This window comes from Nerophis ophidion, unplaced genomic scaffold (genome assembly GCF_033978795.1).
Source record: "Nerophis ophidion isolate RoL-2023_Sa unplaced genomic scaffold, RoL_Noph_v1.0 HiC_scaffold_61, whole genome shotgun sequence".
Lineage (NCBI taxonomy): Eukaryota > Metazoa > Chordata > Actinopteri > Syngnathiformes > Syngnathidae > Nerophis > Nerophis ophidion.
Genome location: NW_026906983.1, coordinates 507,888 through 527,157, shown reverse-complemented (window position 1 = coordinate 527,157; position 19,270 = coordinate 507,888). Strand labels below are relative to the sequence as shown.

The 19,270-nt window shown below is 40.6% G+C and overlaps 1 protein-coding gene across 5 annotated transcripts; it reads right to left on the bottom strand.

Annotated features, from left to right (window-relative positions):
• Window positions 1-8,378: 8,378 nt before the first annotated feature.
• On the bottom strand, window positions 8,379-18,340 carry LOC133547092 (zinc finger protein 568-like). 5 transcript variants are annotated; one of them, XM_061892906.1, is made up of 8 exons: window positions 18,275-18,340; window positions 16,770-17,090; window positions 16,550-16,699; window positions 16,219-16,333; window positions 16,074-16,115; window positions 13,845-14,027; window positions 11,418-11,486; window positions 8,379-9,348 (listed from the first exon to the last, which is right to left on the bottom strand). In XM_061892906.1, the coding sequence occupies exons 2-8, from the start codon at window positions 16,923-16,925 to the stop codon at window positions 8,495-8,497; spliced, it is 1,569 nt and encodes a 522-aa protein (XP_061748890.1). In that variant the 5' UTR covers window positions 16,926-17,090; window positions 18,275-18,340; the 3' UTR covers window positions 8,379-8,494. The 5 variants fall into 5 exon arrangements, with proteins under 5 accessions (XP_061748890.1, XP_061748893.1, XP_061748889.1 ...); XM_061892909.1 differs by lacking the exon at window positions 16,770-17,090 and having other exon boundaries at window positions 18,275-18,329; XM_061892905.1 differs by lacking the exon at window positions 18,275-18,340 and having other exon boundaries at window positions 16,550-16,913.
• Between the last annotated feature and the right edge of the window lie 930 nt (window positions 18,341-19,270).

Genomic DNA, 19,270 nt, shown 5'->3' with positions numbered 1-19,270 from the left:
TTGTGTTAATGATTTGAATTTATTAATTCAATCTTGGAAGATTGTACAAAATAGAAAAAGCCCTTATTATATTTACTGAAATAGTTTAAGTTTATCATTTATTTATATATATTTTATTTTAATCTTATTCAAATGGTCTCTCATTTTTACTTTTACTTTCTTTAACGGGTTTTGTTTGTAAGAGGATTGGATTTAATGTGATGTTTTTTTTATATTGCTGTGTAAAATATTGAAAAAACATTGACTCATATTGTATTGAAAGTACCTTAATATGTCTAAACATTGTTTATGTGTGTTTAATTGTTCAATAAGAAAATAAAATAAATACTCAGAAGTAGAACTGGTTAGCAAATAAACTCTTATGTTAACATAAATAATGTTGAAGTCATATTACATGACATTATATAAATATGTATATTAAATATAATTTGAATAGTTGGCAAGTAAACAAAATGCATTTGCCATACCTAATTGTATTATATCAATTATAACTCAACCCCACACTTTACAACATGTATTCACACTTTGTTGTGTGAAAATATTTTACACAAACTTACATTCAATTATAGTAATGATTATAATATAATAAGATACATAACAATGTGTGTTCTGGATCTAAATTAATTCATGGAAAATAAATAGATAAACAATTAATCTTTTTTACCTGGAAACTTATCTCCTTAAGTGTGCAAATAAAGTCTTACGTATTACTTGTATTACATTTGAATAGAACCTTATTGAGCATATTAACAAGATTCTGTTAGAAAATGTGCTGAGTATGAAAAATGTCATTTTGAATTTGCGTACAGGATGTAGAATGACGATGATCTCGACCCACCATAAAACAAAACAGGAAGATTGGAGCATGTGGAAGGAAGTTATGACTGTTATAATTTCCCACCACAAGGGGGCGATTTAGGTGTCAATATCAATGACTAGTCATGATCAGACCCCGACCTAAAGGCCTACTGAAAGCCACTACTAGCCACCACGCAGTCTGATAGTTTATATATCAATGATGAAATATTAACATTGCAACACATGCCAATACGGCCACTTTAGTTTACTAAATTGCAATTTAAAATTTCCCGGGAGTTTTTTCCTGAAAACGCCACGTAATGATGACGCGTATGCTTGACGTCACAGACTGTTAGGAAATATGAGCGCTGCAAACACACACAGCTAAAAGTCGTCTGCTTTAATCGCATAATTACACAGTATTTTGGACGTCTGTGTTGCTGAATCTTTTGCAATTTGTTCAATTAATATTGGTGAAGTCAAAGTAGAAAGATGGAATTGGGAAACTTTAGCCTTTAGCCACACAAACACACGGTGATTCCTTGTTTAAAATTCACAGAGGTGAAACTTTACTATGGATCACAGCGAACATGGATCCCGACCCAATGTCAACCAGCAGGTTTCGGTGAGAAAATTGTGGTAAAAAGTCTCTTCTTAGGTCAGCTTGTGCCGCCCATAAAGCAGCCGTCGACTTCCCTGAGACACTGGCGTCAACACACCCGTGAACACACACATCTGACTATCAGGTACTGTTAAACTCACTAAAACACTAGCAACACAATAGAAAGATAAGGGATTTCCCAGAATTGTTTAATCTGTCCCAATGCAATCGCGTTTTTTTTTTAAACTTTTTTTTCTTAAACTTTTTTTTTTTTTTTTCTTGTCCGTCGCTATCAATATCCTCAAACACAAACCTTGCTCCTCTCTGAGCTGCTACCTTACCGTGGTAGAGGAGTTTGCGTGTCCCAATGATCCTAGGAGCTATGTTGTCTGGGGGCTTTATGCCCCCTGGTAGGGTCTCCCAAGACAAACAGGTCCTAGGTGAGTGATCAGACAAAGAGCAGCTCAAAGACTTATATGGAATTACAACAAAATGAACCCAGATTTCCCTCGCCCGGACGCGGGTCACCGGGGCCCCGCTCTGGAGCCAGGCTCGGAGTTGGGGCACGATTGCGAGCGTCTGGTGGCTGGGCCTGTACCCATGGGGCCCGGCCGGGCACAGCCCAAACAGGCAACGTGGGTCATCCCTCCAATGGGCTCACCACTCATAGGAGGGGCCATAGAGGTCGGGTGCATTGTGAGCTGGGCGGCAGCCGAAGGCAGGGCACTTGGCGGTCCGATCCTCGGCTACAGAAGCTAGCTCTTGGGACGTGGAACGTCACGTCACTGGGGGGGAAGGAGCCTGAGCTAGTGCGCGAGGTAGAGAAGTTCCGGCTGGATATAGTCGGACTCACCTCGACGCACAGCAAGGGCTCTGGAAACAGTTCTCTCGAGAGGGACTGGACTCTCTTCCACTCTGGCGTTGCCGGCAGTGAGAGGCGACGGGCTGGGGTGGCAATTCTCGTTGCCCCCCGGTTCAAAGCCTGCACGTTTGAGTTCAACCCGGTGGACGAAAGGGTAGCCTCCCTCCGCCTTCGGGTGGGGGGACGGGTCCTGACTGTTTGTGCTTACGCACCAAACGGCAGTTCAGAGTACCCACCCTTTTTGGGAGCACTCGAGGGAGTACTGGAAAGTGCTCCCCCGGGTGATTCCCTTGTCCTACTGGGAGACTTCAACGCTCACGTTGGCAACGACAGTGAAACCTGGAGAGGCGTAATCGGGAAGAATGGTCGCCCGGATCTGACCCGAGTGGTGTTTTGTTATTGGACTTTTGTGCTCGTCACGGATTGTCCATAACAAACACCATGTTCAAACATAAGGGTGTCCATATGTGCACTTGGCACCAGGACACCCTAGGCCGCAGTTCCATGATCGACTTTGTAGATGTGTCATCGGATTTGCGGCCTCATGTTCTGGACACTCGGGTGAAGAGAGGGGCGGAGCTTTCTACCGATCACAACCTGGTGGTGAGTTGGCTGCGATGGTGGGGGAGGATGCCGGACAGACCTGGCAGGCCCAAACGCATTGTGAGGGTCTGCTGGGAACGTCTGGCAGAGTCTCCTGTCAGAGAGAGTTTCAATTCACACCTCCGGGAGAACTTTGAACATGTCACGAGGGAGGTGCTGGACATTGAGTCCGAGTGGACCATGTTCCGAACCTCTATTGTCGAGGCGGCTGATTGGAGCTGTGGCCGCAAGGTTGTTGGTGCCTGTCGTGGCGGTAATCCCAGAACCCGTTGGTGGACACCAGCAGTGAGGGATGCTGTCAAGCTGAAGAAGGAGTCCTATCGGGTTATTTTGGCTCATAGGACTCCGGAGGCAGTGGACAGGTACCGACGGGCTAAGCGGTGTGCAGCTTTAGCAGTCGAGGAGGCAAAAACTCGGACATGGGAAGAGTTCGGGGAAGCCATGGAAAACGACTTCCGGACGGCTTCGAAGCGATTCTGAACCACCATACGCCGCCTCAGTAAGGGGAAGCAGTGCACTGTCAACACCGTGTATGACTGCTGACTTCGACTGCGGATGTTGTGGATCGGTGGAGGGAATACTTCGAAGACCTCCTCAATCCCACCAACACGTCTTCCTTTGAGGAAGCGGTTCCTGGGGATTCTGTGGTGGGCTCTCCTATTTCTGGGGCTGAGGTTGCTGAGGTAGTTAAAAAGCTCCTCGGTGGCAAGGCCCCAGGGGTGGATGAGATCCGTCCGGAGTTCCTTAAGGCTCTGGATGCTGTGGGGCTGTCTTGGTTGACAAGACTCTGCAGCATCGCGTGGACATCTGGGGCGGTACCTCTGGATTGGCAGACCGGGGTGGTGGTCCCTCTCTTTAAGAAGGGGGACCGGAGGGTGTGTTCCAACTATCGTGGGATCACACTCCTCAGCCTTCCCGGTAAGGTTTATTCAGGTGTACTGGAGAGGAGGCTTCGCCGGATAGTCGAACCTCGGATTCAGGAGGAACAGTGTGGTTTTCGTCCTGGTCGTGGAACTGTGGACCAGCTCTATACTCTCGGCAGGGTTCTTGAGGGTGCATGGGAGTTTGCCCAACCAGTCTACATGTGCTTTGTGGACTTGGATAAGGCATTCGACCGTGTCCCTCGGGAAGTCCTGTGGGGAGTGCTCAGAGAGTATGGGGTATGGGACTGTCTTATTGTGGCGGTCCGCTCCCTGTATGATCAGTGTCAGAGCTTGGTCCGCATTGCTGGCAGTAAGTCGGACACGTTTCCAGTGAGGGCTGGACTCCGTCACCGATTCTGTTCATAACTTTTATGGACAGAATTTCTAGGCGCAGCCAAGGCGTTGAGGGGTTCCGGTTTGGTGGCCACGGGATTAGGTCTTTGCTTTTTGCAGATGATGTAGTCCTGATGGCTTCATCTGGTCGGGATCTTCAGCTCTCACTAGATCGGTTCGCAGCCGAGTGTGAAGCGACCGGAATGAGAATCAGCACCTCCAAGTCCGAGTCCATGGTTCTCGCCCGGAAAAGGGTGGAGTGCCATCTCCGGGTTGGGGAGGAGACCCTGCCCCAAGTGGAGGAGTTCAAGTACCTAGGAGTCTTGTTCACAGGGGGGGGGAAAGTGGATCGTGAGATCGACAGGCGGATCGGTGCGGCGTCTTCAGTAATGTGGACGTTGTATCGATCCGTTGTGGTGAAGAGAGAGCTGAGCCGGAAGGCAAAGCTCTCAATTTACCGGTCGATCTACGTTCCCATCCTCACCTATGGTCATGAGCTTTGGGTCATGACCGAAAGGATAAGATCACGGGTACAAGCGGCCAAAATTAGTTTCCTCCGCCGGGTGGCGGGTCTCTCCCTTAGAGATAGGGTGAGAAGCTCTGCCATCCGGGAGGAACTCAAAGTAAAGCCGCTGCTCCTTCACATCGAGAGGAGCCAGATGAGGTGGTTCGGGCATTTGGTCAGGATGCCACCCGAACGCCTCCCTAGGGATGTGCTTAGGGCACGTCCAACCGGTAGGAGGGCTAGGGGAAGACCCAGGACACGTTGGGAAGTTTATGTCTCCCGGCTGGCCTGGGAACGCCTCGGGATCCCCCGGGAAGAGCTAGACGAAGTGGCTGGAGAGAGGGAAGTCCGGGCTTCCCAGCTTAGGCTGCTGCCCCCGCGACCCGACCTCGGATAAGCGGAAGATGATGGATGGATGATGGATGGACGAACCTTTCATCCTCGCTCAAACTAATGGGGAAATTTTCGTTTTCTCGGTCCAAATAGCTGTTTTTGTTGGAGGCTCCCATTAAAATCAATGTGAGAATGTGAGGAGCCATCAACATGTGACGTCATCGTCTGCGACTTCCGGTAGTGGCAAGGCTTTTCTGTTAGCAAGCAAAAGTTGCGAACTTTATTGTGGATGTTCTCTACTAAATCCTTTCAGCAAAAATATGGCAATATCGCGAAATGATCAAGTATGACACATCGTTTGGATAAGAAAATCTCATTTCAGTAGGCCTTTAAATATATATATATATATATATATATATATATATATATATATATATAAAATTCTCCATATTAGCAGCCATAGTGATTCATTTATTCAGCGGAGCAATACCACTTGGATCCGACAAAAAAGTAAACACAAATGCTGTCTTCCTCGCTGATAAAACATGATAGCAACATGCATCTGCTAGCTCACGATCGCCCCCACTTCTCAGTGTGGCGAGTTGGAGTACTACAAGAGGCACTCTAATACAGTACTTAAATCTGTATTTTGATAATGATGATGATGATGATGTATCTGTTCAAGTGAACAAATGGATCCACAAGGGACAACAACCCTTTCCACAGACTACACACACATCATAAACATCAATATTAGAAGCCCACAACAATATATTTGAAGAAAACTTTAGGAATAAAAGTGAAGATGTGAGGTGAAATAAGTACAAATGCAGCAATAAAAACAAGCAACTCCAGTCACGATGGCTCTAAAGTTCAGTGATGTGTTGCTAACTTCAGACTTTTTCTTCTTTGTTGATGTTTTTCTGTAGTTAACATCCATGATGTAACAATGCTGCTCATCTACTAGAGTCCACATTTTGTTAAATATTTTATTCATTCATACTTTTAATTGGATAATAACATCAATAAAAATACATAGGAAGAAAATGTGTGAAAAAAACCCCCAAGTGAAAATAAAGATGTCCTCTCTTTAACAATGAGAAAATCAAATAAATTAGTAGCTACATACATGATATTCAATACATGCACACAACTTAAAAACTCCAGGACAACATATAACAGTAGAAGATGAGAAGCACTACATACAACATCAAATATACATTCATATTAAAGGAGAACATTATCACAATTTCAGAAGAGTTAAAACCAATAAAAATCAGTTCCCAGTGGCTTATTTTATTTTTCGAAGTTTTTTTCAAAATTTTACCAATCATGGAATATCCCAAAAAAAGGCTTTAAAGTGCCTGATTTTCGCTATCTGTAAATCCAGCGTCCATTTTCCTGTGACGTCACATAGTGATGCCAATACAATCAAACATGGCGGACAGACCAGCAAGATATAGCGACATTAGCTCGGATTCAGACTCGGATTTCAGCGGCTTAAGCGATTCAACAGATTACGCATGTATTGAAACGGAGGGTTGGAGTGTGGAGGCAGATAGCGAAAACGAAATTGAAGAAGAAACTGAAGCTTTTGAGTGAATAGCTATTGAAGCTATTCTGCGATTGCCTTCTAACCAAAGAGTGCATCTTTTGACCACTGGAGCAACTTAAATCCGTCGATTGGTAAGTGTTTGTTTGGCATTAAATGTGGGTGGAGGGAAAGGCTGGAGGCAAATATAGCTACAAATGTACATACAGCTAGCCTAAATAGCATGTTAGCATCGATTAACTGGCAGTCATGCCGTGACCAAATATGTCTGATTAGCACATAAGTCAATAACATCAACAAAACTCACCTCTGTGATTTCGTTGACTTTATCGTTGGAAATGCATCTGCTTTGAGTGTCGCAGGATATCCATACATCTCTGAGCCATGTCTGTCGTAGCATCGCCGGTAAAATGTGCATACCAAACGAGGGACTTTCGCATCTTTTGACACTGGAGCAACTTAAATCCGTCGATTGGTATGTTTTTGTTTGGCATTAAATGTGGGTGGAGGGAAAGGCTGGATGCAAATATAGCTACAAATGTACACACAGCTAGCCTACATAGCATTTTAGCATCGGTTAGCATGCCGTGCTAATCGATCCAGACTCCACGCTAATCAACTTGAATCCGTCCCTGATCGTGTTGTTACACCCTCTGACAACACACCGACAAGGCATAATGTCTCCAAGGTACGGAAAACAGTAAAAAAAAAAACGGAAAATAACTGAGCTGATATGACTCAGTGTTTGCAATGTGTTTGAAAAAATTGCGGCTTGACTCCCTATGTGACATCACAAAGAATAATAGAAAGGCGTTTAATTCGCCAAAGTTCACCCATTTAGAGTTCGAAAATCGGTTAAGAAAATATATGGTCTTTTTTTAAAGGTATATATTGACGCTTACATAGGTTTGATGATAATGTTCCCCTTTAAGCGATTCAACAGATATCGCATGTATTGAAACGGATGGTTGGAGTGTGGAGGCAGATAGCAAATATTAAATTCAAGAAGAAACTGAAGCTATTGAGCAAATAGCTATTGAAGCTATTTGGCGATCGCCTTCTAACCAAAGATTGCATCTTTTGACCACTGGAGCAACTTAAATCTGTCGATTGGTAAGTGTTTGTTTTGCATTAAATGTGGGTGGAGGGAAAGGCTGGATGCAAATATAGCTACAAATGTACATACAACTAGCCTAAATAGCATGTTAGCATCGATTAGCTGGTAGTCATGCCGTGTACAAATGTCTGATTAGCACATAAGTCAATAACATCAACAAAACTCACCGTTGTGATTTCGTTGACTTTATCGTTGGAAATGCATCTGCTTTGAGTGTCGCAGGATATCCACACATCTCTGTGCCATGTCTGTCGTAGCATCGGCGGTAAAATGTGCAGAACAAACAAGGGACTTTCGCATCTTTTGACAATGGTGCAACTTGAATCTGTCGATTGGTATGTGTTTGTTTGGCCTTAAATGTGGGTGGAGAGAAAGGCTGGATGCAAATGTAGGTGCAAATGAGGCATAGCGATGCGACATGTACCTACAGCTAGCCTAAATAGCATGTTAGCATGACGTTCTAATCAATGCACATTCCAACTTGAATCCGTTCCTGATCGTGTTGTTACACCCTCAGACAACCCACCGACGATTCATGATGTCTCCAAGGTATGGAAAACAGTCGAAAAAACGGAAAATAACAGAGCTGATTTGACTTGTGTGTGTAATGTGTTTGAGGAAATGGCGGATTGCTTCCAATTGTGATGTCACGGGTGAAAGGTCATCGCTCCGACAGCGAACAATTGAGAGGTGTTTAAATCGCCAAATTCGCCCTTTTAGAGTTTGGAAATCGGTTAAAAAACATGTGGTCTTTCTTCTGCAACATCAAGGTATTTATAGACGCTTACATAGGTCTGGTAATAATGTTCCCCTTTAAACATGCTGTGTTATTAGAGTACATTTAGCACAATCACTGTTTAAGTGTTTTTAAATCCCTGCAGCTTCCATGACTGTTACACACTTGTGTTTACTGACCTGATACTTATACCTGAACCTTTTATCACACACAGTGCAACTCAACGGGTTCTCTCCAGTGTGTGTTCTCATGTGTTTGGTCATGTATTGCTTTCTGGAGAAACTCTTCTTACAAATAGAGCAAGTAACAGGTTTCTCTCCAGTATGTGTTCTCATGTGTGTGGTCATGACAAGCTTTGTGGAGAAACTCTTCTTACAAACAGAGCAAGTAAAAGGTTTCTCTCCAGTGTGTGTTCTCATGTGTGTGGTCATGTCAAGCTTTCTGGAGAAACTCTTCTTACAAACAGAGCAAGTAAAAGGTTTCTCTCCAGTATGTATCCTCATGTGTATTGTAATATAACTCTTGTGTCTAAATGATTTCCCACATTCAGAGCAGTCCAAGTGTTTGTTGTTAGTATGATGTCTCGTATCACCTTTGGAGTCATTTTTACTCTCCAAAGGTTTTTGGATGTGGTCACTGTGATCAGAAGAGTGTGACATCATGTGGTCCATGTCTGACAGTGGAGCAAAGATGCTGTCTGGTTCTGACTTTATATCTTCACAATGCTCTCCATCAGCTTCTGTGATGTGTTGACTTACAAGCTCCACCCCTCTGTTCTCCTCACTTTGACTGTGATGAAGCTGTAAGGACTGAGCTTCATCTTCATCATTATCCTCCACCAACATTTGAAGCTGCTTCCACAGTTCCTCCTCTTCCTCTTTAATGTGGGAGGGGGCCTGTAGCTCCTTCTGTCCCACACTGAAGCTACACTCTTGCTGCTTGGAGGGAATCTCTTCATGACTCTCTGCTGACACCTGCTGGATGTCTGCAGAACATAAAACACAAATGAGGTGTTACTGTATTGAAGTTTGCAGTATTCAAACTATTCACATGTGAGCTAGGCCAAACAGACAGTGATGGGCAAGCGACCTGGAAAATGTAGTAAGCTAAGCTACAAGTTACTCTCCATTAAATGTAGCTAAGCTATCCTCAGAGAATTGTAGCAAGCTACACTACATGCTACACTGCAAAAGTAGCTTGCCACATCAAAGCTACATTTAACAGCATTTCTATCTATTGGCCCACATGTATAATATCAGTGTTAATGTAACTGAGAGTGTACACATGGACCCAGTGAGAGAACTACATGTCTTCAACTCATCACTGAGCTTGTTCCACTATTTAACTCCTAAAACTGAAATACATTTGTATTTTGTATTCCTTCTTACTTTACCTATTTCAAAAATCAATATCCCCCGTAAATGATAGTTTTCTTTTCTTAATTGAAATAACCTAATAATACAAGCTGGAAGACTGTTGCTTTACTCGAAATATAATTTCCAAGGTTTTTAAAAACACAATATCTGAAAATTTTGACACATTAGAACTCATAAATAATGGATTTGTATGTCCATAGTAGCACGCGTTGTGTATTATTCTGATGACCCTTTTTTGAAGTTGAATTATTGGGTCTATATTTGTTTTATAAACATTTCTCCAAACTTCAACACAATATGTTAAATATGGAAAAACAATAGAATAATATAACATATGCAGACATGTCTTATTCAGCATGTTTTACTTTATAAAGAGTAGCAATGGATTTGGATTGGTTTCCCTTTACCGTATTTTTCGAATTATAAGTCGCTCCGGAGAATAAATCGCACCGGCCGAAAATGCATAATAAAGAAGGAAAAAAAACATATAGGTCGCACTGGAGAATAAGTCACATTTTTTGGGGACATTTATTTGATAAAATCCAACACCAAGAATAGACATTAGATAGGCAATTTAAAATAAATAAAGAATAGTGAACAACAGGCTGAATAAGTGTACGTTATATGAGGCATAAATAACCAACTGAGAAGGTGCCACCTATGTTAACCTAACATATTATGCTAAGAGTCATTCAAATAACTATAACTTATAGATCATGCTATACCTTTACCAAACAATCCGTCATTCCAAATCGCTAAATCTGATGAAATCTACTTAGTCGGTGTCGCTTCTAAACAACTCTGCCAAGTCCAAAGTAGACAATGTGCCGCTTCCTCTTCTATCGGTACGTCTAATATTTTTTGATATTTTACAGTAATGTGTTAATAATTTCACACATAAGTCCCTCCAGAGTATAAGTCGCACCCCAAGCCAAACTATGAAAAATAAATGTGATTTTTTAATCCGAAACATTGCACATTTGCACACGCTCCCAGTGTGTGGACGACACAGCAGTAAGTGACAAGCATGAACGCCAAACTCATTCCTAACCATTTTTATTCAATATAATTATCCGTCCATTTTTTACCGCTTGTCCCTTTCGGGGGCGCAGGGGCCTATCTCAGTTAGTCATTGTGGAAAAAAAATGGACATTTAAAAATATGTATACGTTCTGTTAAAGGCCTACTGAAAGCCACTACTAGCCACCACGCAGTCTGATAGTTTATATATCAATGATGAAATATTAACATTGCAACACATGCCAATACGGCCTTTTTAGTTTACTAAATTGCAATTTAAAATTTCCCGGGAGTTTCGTCTTGAAAACGTTGTGTAATGATGACGTGTACGCAAGACGTCACGGGTTTTTAGGAAGTATGAGCGCTGCACACACACACAGCTAAAAGTCGTCTGCTTTAACGGCATAATTACACAATATTTTGGAGATCTGTGTTGCTGAATCTTTTGCAATTTGTCCAATTAATATTGGAGGAGTCAAAGTAGAAAGATGGAGTTGGGAAGTTTTAGCCACACAAACACACAGTGATTCCTTGTTCAAAATTCCTGGAGGTGAAACTTTCCTATGGATCAGAGTGCGGTCAAGCCAACATAGATCCCTACCAAATGTCACCCAGCAGGTTTTGGTGAGAAAATTGTGGTTAAAACGTCGCTTCTTACCGGAGAAAAGCTGAGCTTGTGCTGTCCATAGCTGCCGTCGACTCCCCTCAGACATTGGCGTCAACACACCTGTGGACACACACCTCCGACTATCAGGTACTATTAAACTCACTAAAACACTAGCAACACAATAGAAAGATAAGGGATTTCCCAGAATTAACCTAGTAAATGTGTCTAAAAACATGGGAATCCGTCCCAATGCAGTCGCGTTTTTCATTTTTAACTTGTTTTTTTGTTTTGTTTGTTTTTTGTAGAAGTCAATAGCCTCAAACACGAATCTTTCATCCTCGCTCAAATTAATGGGGAAATTGTCGTTTTCTCGGTCCGAATCGAAGTTTTGTTGGAGGCTCCCATTAAAAACAATGTGAATATGTGAGGAGCCATCAACATGTGACGTCATCGTCTGCGACTTCCGGTAAAGGCAGGGCTTTTCTCTTAGCACCGAACGTTGCGAACTTTATCGTGGATGTTCTCTACAAAATCCTTTCAGCAAAAATATGGCAATATCGTGAAATGATCAAGTATGACACATAGAATGGACCTGCTATCCCCGTTTACATAAGAAAATCTCATTTCAGTAGGCCTTTAAACCACTAATAATAAACCAAACAATTAAACAAGGCAACTAGGTAAAGAATCTGGGTATTATCTTCCACCCAACTCTCTCCTTTGAGGCACACATGAAGAGCGTTACTAAAACGACCTTCTTTCATCTACGTAATATCGCTAAAATTTGCTCCAAATTGTCCACTAACGACGCCGAGATCATTTTCCATGCGTTTGTTACGTCTCGTCTCGATTACTGTAACGTATTATTTTGGGGTCTCCCCATGTCTAGCATTAAAAGATTACAGTTGGTACAAAATGCGGCTGCTAGACTTTTGACAAGAACAAGAAAGTTTGATCATATTACGCCTGTACTGTATATACCTTTATATACATATATACCTATACTGTATGTACCTTTATATACATACATATATACCTATACTGTATATACCTTTATATACATACATATATACCTATACTGGCTCACCTGCACTGGCTTCCTGTGCACTTAAGATGTGACTTTAAGGTTTTACTACTTACCTATAAAATACTACACAGTCTAGCTCCATCCTATCTTTCCGATTGTATTGTACCATATGTCCCGGAAAGAAATCTGCCTTCAAAGGACTCCGGCTTATTAGTGATTCCCAGAGCCCAAAAAAAGTCTGCGGGCTATAGAGCATTTTCCATTGGGGCTCCAGTACTCTGGAATGCCCTCCCGGTAACAGTTCGAGATGCTACCTCAGTAGAAGGATTTAAGTCTCATCTTAAAACTCATTTGTATACTCTAGCCTTTAAATAGATCCCCTTTTAGACCAGTTGATCTGCCGTTTCTTTTCTTTTCGTTTTCTCCTCTGCCCCCCACTCCATTGATTGATTGATTGTGCCTACAAAGAACTTAAAAAGCATCCAAACACCTCCATTAAGGTTTTATGTACATGCAGTAGGTATATATGTCATTTAGTAACAGGTACTTTTTTAAAAAGATGGAATATTTACATATTTTAGCTTATTAGCGCATTACTTTCAAAAAAGCATCACTACATTTGCTTTTTTTTTTTTTAACATCACTGAATATTACACACTGCAGTCTTCATGAGAGCCAACCTACTTTCTAAAATACCACTTACTGTACAAGGTCTGCTGTCACTATGACGCAGACTGATAGACTCTTGTTATATTCTCGTTTGGATGGAGAAAGACTCATAATCGTCGCACGATATGGGGGGTGAAGCCAAGCACCTATTCGGGCCTCAACTGGCTTTCAAAAGGGTACCAACTTGTCAGAGTATGTCCTCATCCTTCTACTATCCAGGTGAGAGGCACGATTCATGATCTGGAATAATCTTTCACCAGCACCGGGGCAAGGAAGGAGCTCACCAGCCGGTGATGTCAACATAGACACACAAGCTATAAATAGTTTGTTTGCGTTAGCACTCATAATAACAATATCACTAATACTTGGTTGGTATCCAAACCTCAAAATGCAAATGTAGTATTGTTGGTGCTTTTTGGATGGTTATAGAGGACCTCTCATTGGCTCCATTGCATGTAGACTTGTATTTACATTTATGAATTAGAATGTGCTGTATGTGTATGTATATATATATATATATATATATATATATATATATATATATATATATATATATATATATATATATAGTCATGTCGTTTATAATGATTGTGAACAATAAAAAACATTTCTCCAAAAACTGCAGTTTTTCTCTAAATTCCAGTGATTATATTCAAGACTTGAAGTGTATGAGCATGAAGTGATGAAGCCTACTTGGATGAGAGGACAAAGGTCTTGTAAGACAAAGTGAAGAGTCCAGTTGTGATGGATTGAATGCCCTGAGAATAAAATGTTGTGCTTACTTGGACTGTGATGAAGCTGTGAGGACTCAGGTGGTTTGTCTTCATGCTCTTCAGTCTTCACAGAGACAACAGTCAGTGGAAACTTGCTGACATCAGCCTCCTCCTGCCCTACAGGACACTCTCCCTCCTGACTCATCCACACTTCCTCCTCTACCTCTTTAATGTGAGGGGGCTGCTGGACGTCTGTTGGGTAAATAAGTAAATAAGATAAAGAGAGAATAGAAATAGTTTTGAACTGACGCTGTTAACACAATGACATTATTTGTGTTCTTTTGTGTGTTGTGTTAAAAGTGTGTAGCAAAACAACCAATAAAAACACAGAAATACCTATTTGTTTCCTAAAACTATTCAAAAGTGGTACAGTGAGTACAAACAACAGACTTGGAAATTTGATGAGGGGCAATTTGAAAAGGTTTTATAAGTACGAGGCGGCATTGATTGGGTCACTGAGGTAAAGTGTGTAAATATTTTATTCTCTATACGGTCTATTACACCTAATCTTTATCTCTAAACTTAACCATAATATTATAATGACATTGTCATTACCATAATTTCAATATCATGGAAATAAAAAAAAACCTAATACCAAAATCACTAAAAAAAACATTCATGGTATGTTTTTGTTATCATGCAAAATACGTTTTGGTGGTCATTTTGTTGGCTGGGCCAAAAGGAACTTTTACCAAAAGCATGTTTTAATATGTGCTGTTTCATGGAGTATCTTCATCAACAATTCCACTTTAGGAATTGGAGACCATCTACAACACGCTGAAGGAAAGTCAGTCACCTTTATGTTCTTTTAATAAATCAAGTGTTGACTACTTTGGTTATTGAAAATAAATGTTTACTTTCACTTATTGGTTGCATGTAAGTGAAAATCAGGAAGCGAAATTATTAGATTTGATTACAGTATAAAATGTATTTGGTGAGTGTGTGAGTTTAGTGTAAACATGTTGATACAGGTTTACATCTTCTTGGGGACTGGAACACAGATATGTCCTGAAAGGATGCACCCATTTTTAAAACCTTCACTAAGCTGTGCCACCAACATTGTCTCACTTAGCTCATTAAGCAAACTACCAGGGTGAGTGAGTCCTTTTAAACCTTTATAGACCTCCTTGTTACTTCTGACCAGTCTCAGATCACCACAACTGGAACTACTGTATGTGGCTTAAGTGATCACTCCATCATTTTCTATACCCATAAAGAACATAGAACCGAGGCTAACGGTCACAAAACAAGCGAAGTTAGAATCCTCAAGACCTAGACTAGCAAGGCTTTCAATGACAAACTGCCAAAATAAGACTCTCCCCGGTACTTGCAAGTACACAGGTCTTTGGGTCAATTCCTAATCCTAACCTCAGAAAAGTAGATAACTTCACAGTCAAAGTGGGTGACAATATTATAACAAACAAAAATGAGATTACCTATCTTGGCTGCATCGTAAAGACTAATCTCTCCGGTGAAAACATTACTACTAAATTAGTCAAAGAATCGACCAACGAGTTCTGTTCTTACTAGTGTTGTCCCGATACCAATATTTTGGTACCGGGACCTGTACCAAAATGTATTTCGATAATTTTCTAAATAAAAGTGACCACAAAAAGCTGCATTATTGGCTTTAACAAAAAAATCTTAGGGTACATTAAACATATGTTTCTTATTGCAAGTTTGTCCTTAAATAAAATAGTCAACATACAAGACAACTTGTCTTTTAGTAGTAAGTAAACAAACAAAAGCTCCTAATGTATTCTGCTCACATATGCAGCAACATATTGTGTCATTTATATTCTATTATTTTGTCAAAATTACAAAGGACAAGTGATAGAAAATTTATTATGAATCTACTTGTTCATTTACTGTTAATATCTGCTTATTTTCTGTTTCGACATGTTCCATCTACACTTTAATAATCACTTATTCTTCTGTAGTTGGGATACTTTACATTAGTTTTGGATGATACCACAAATATGGGTATCAATCTGATACCAGGTATACATGATCATACATTGGTCATATTCAAGTGTTCATGTGTCCAGAGACATATTTTCTTAGTTTATAAACATACATTTTTTTTTTTTTTTAAATGAAAGAAGATGTTGTGATGCCTAAAAATATTGATGTACTCATAGAAGTAGTACTTTTTAGAGGTGGTATAGTACCCAATATGATTAATTAGTATCGTGGTACTATACTAATACCAGTATACCGTACAACCCTAGTTCTTACATAGTAGGATCACCCCGCTGGTGGGTAGAAATACCTGGACACCTGTGAAATATAAATTGATCATTGCGATAAGTATTTTACTTGTACTATTTGCCATCTCCAGTATCATGAGTATTCCACAGCGTACTCGAACATTAAATGTTACCTTTAGACTTCACATCAGGGTATATCTGAACTCCAATATGCGCTCTTGAAAAAGTTTGATAATCATCCTCTTCAGTCGAATGTTGATAAGAGTTCGAAAACATGTCCTGTAACACCTGTAACAAAATAATGGGGAGACTTCACTCAGGTTAACCATACCCAAATAGACACAAAATACTGCATTACACAAGACTACCCGAATGTACTCGAATGATTGAAAAAAATGAATGCTTTTAAGCTAAATTATTGGTAAACACAGTACATGCATATTAATTTACGTAAAACCGTGAGTAATCAAAGTTTTCATCAATTAATATATTCTGTAGACATACCCTCATCCGCTCTCTTTTCCTGAAAGCTGATCCGTCCAGTTTTGGAGTTGATGTCGGCAGGCCAGGGAAACTAGGGCCCATATTCTTCACTTGATCATCTTCGGTAGAAGCGGTGTGAGCCAAGACATCCAGGGGGTTTAGCTCGCTCATCTGCCGGAACAAACTGCCGCCATTGCTTGCCGTGCTATCGAGGTCCTTTGTCCCTGAATAGCTCACACACTTCGGCACGTTCAATGGGGGTCTGGCGGCAGATTTCTTTGACTTTATCGTTGGAAATGCATCTGCTTTGAGTGTCGGAGGATATCCAAACATTCTTGCCATCTCTGTCGTAGCATAGCTTTCGTCGGTAAAGTGTGCGGAACAAACGACTGACCATTTCGTCGGCTTTCCCCACACCCTCGTATTTTGAACAAATTTCGTCCAATTTCTTGCCACTTTTGCATCTTTGGGCCAGTGGTGCAACTTGAATCCCTCCCTGTTGGTGTTGTTACACCCTCCGACAACACACCGACGAGGCATTATGTCTCCAAGGTACGGAAAACTGTCGAAAAAACGAAAAATAACAGCTGATTTGACTTGGTGTTTGTAATGTGTTTGAGAAAATGGCGGATTGACTCCCTTTGTGACGTCACGTTAACACGTCACATAGAAAGGTGTTTAATTCGCCAAAATTTACCCATCTAGAGTTTGGAAATTGGTTGAAAAATATATATGGTCTTTTTCCTGCAACATCAAGGTATATATTGAAGCTTACATAGGTCTGGTGATAATGTTCCCCTTTAAGACTCTAACACAAGCACTCATTTAATCTCACTTTGACTACGGAGTTCATGTTTAGTACCGTGACGCCTTAAAAGCCCCGAAAAACAAACTCCAGACAGCCCAAAACCAAATGATTGGGCTTCTACTCAACCGTCCATCTCGGGCTCACCTTTCCGCCAACCATTTCCTTAACATGGGGAGGCTCTTGGTGGCCGACAGAGTACATCTTCTTGCAGTTGGTCTGGTGTACAAGATACACCATACCACTAACATACCCATGTACCTGTCTAGATACTTCAAAATATATTGACCATTATAAAACCAGGTAGTTGTACAAATCACATTCGACACAGATTTCACTCCCAAAAAAAAATTCTGATTTGTTTGCCTGCTATACCACCAATATGTGGAAGTCCCTATCAAAAAGAAAATACATTACAGGTTGTGGCTACTTATAACTCGGAATATACATAGCCTTTTACCCATTTGAAATTATATTTTCATTTATTTGTATTTTAAATGCTACTTTCTACAAAGTACTGTGTGAATTCGTCCTCATACTTTGCTATGGTTCTTTGGCACATTTTCACACAATCACAACACTTTACACTCACACTTAATGTGGACCCCGACTTAAACAAGTTGAAAAACGTATTCGGGTGTTACCTTTTAGTGGTCAATTGTACGGAATATGTACTCTACTGTGCAATCTACTAATAAAAGTATCAATCAATCAATCACTTGATCTCTACTTAGCGATGTGTTGATAACTTCTGTGTCTTCTGTTAGCAGCTAACAAGCTAAGCTAACTAGCGAGCTAAGCTAACTAACAAGCAAAGATAGCACCAGAAGCGGCACAGTGCTTCTAGCGCATCGAGACCACTTTATCCTTAAATAAAGAATCACAGATGCATTTTATACGACGTAAGTATTTCAAACTGGAGAACAAATAATAGGACTGACTTATTAGCGTCTTTCTCCTTCGATGTGCTCTTTCTGATGTCTTCCGTTTACACCGGAAGCTGGGAATGACGTCACAGCCGAGTGGACGAAGAGGTAGCTCTATATAAGATATTGCCTGCTGTCACTGTTACCATGCTTTTCTTTTACGTAATATTTATTTGAAATACAATGTGATATAAAAGAGTGTCTTGTTTTTCAAAAATAAATTCAAAGTATATCAAACAAAGCTTTAATGTTGGGGTTCAGTGGCGTCCCCGTGCGACATTTATTGCAACGACAAGAGTGAAAGTGCTAGAAATTGTAGCGATATTACTGCCTGATTTATTAAAATGTACCCTTCCACGTGTTTTTATTATTGTTCCCGTTTACTCCTAGATAATCTATTTCCATACAAAACATTGTGAATTAGTGAATTATATTTATATAGCGCTTTTCTCAAGTGACTCAAAGCGCTTTACATAGTGACACCCAAGATCTAAGTTACATTTAAACCAGTGTGGGTGGCACTGGGAGCAGGTGGGTAAAGTGTCTTGCCCAAGGACACAACAGCAGTGACTAGGATGGCACAAGCGGGAATCGAACCTGCAACCCTCAAGTTGCTGGCACGGCCACTCTACCAACCGAGCTATTCAAATATCACAGAACGTGATGTCGCAGGAGCTCTGTCATAAAACCAATTTTAAGTCCAGGATCGTGTTGTGAATTAATTTCAATTTTTATAAAGTGTAAAACATTTGCTCTCATCAACAAAAGTCTCTTTCTTAAAGTGAAATCCAAATTCTCACATTGTGTTAATGTTTTCAATTTATTCATTCAGTCTTGGAAGATTGTACAAAATAGAAAAAACATTTAAATTATTATATTTACTGAAATAATTTAAGTGGTTTTAAATAAGTATGTTTAAGCACAAGTTTATTATTTTTTTTATATTTTTTTAATTAAATTTTATTGTTATGGTCTCTCATATTTACTTTTACTTTCTTTAACGGGTTTTGT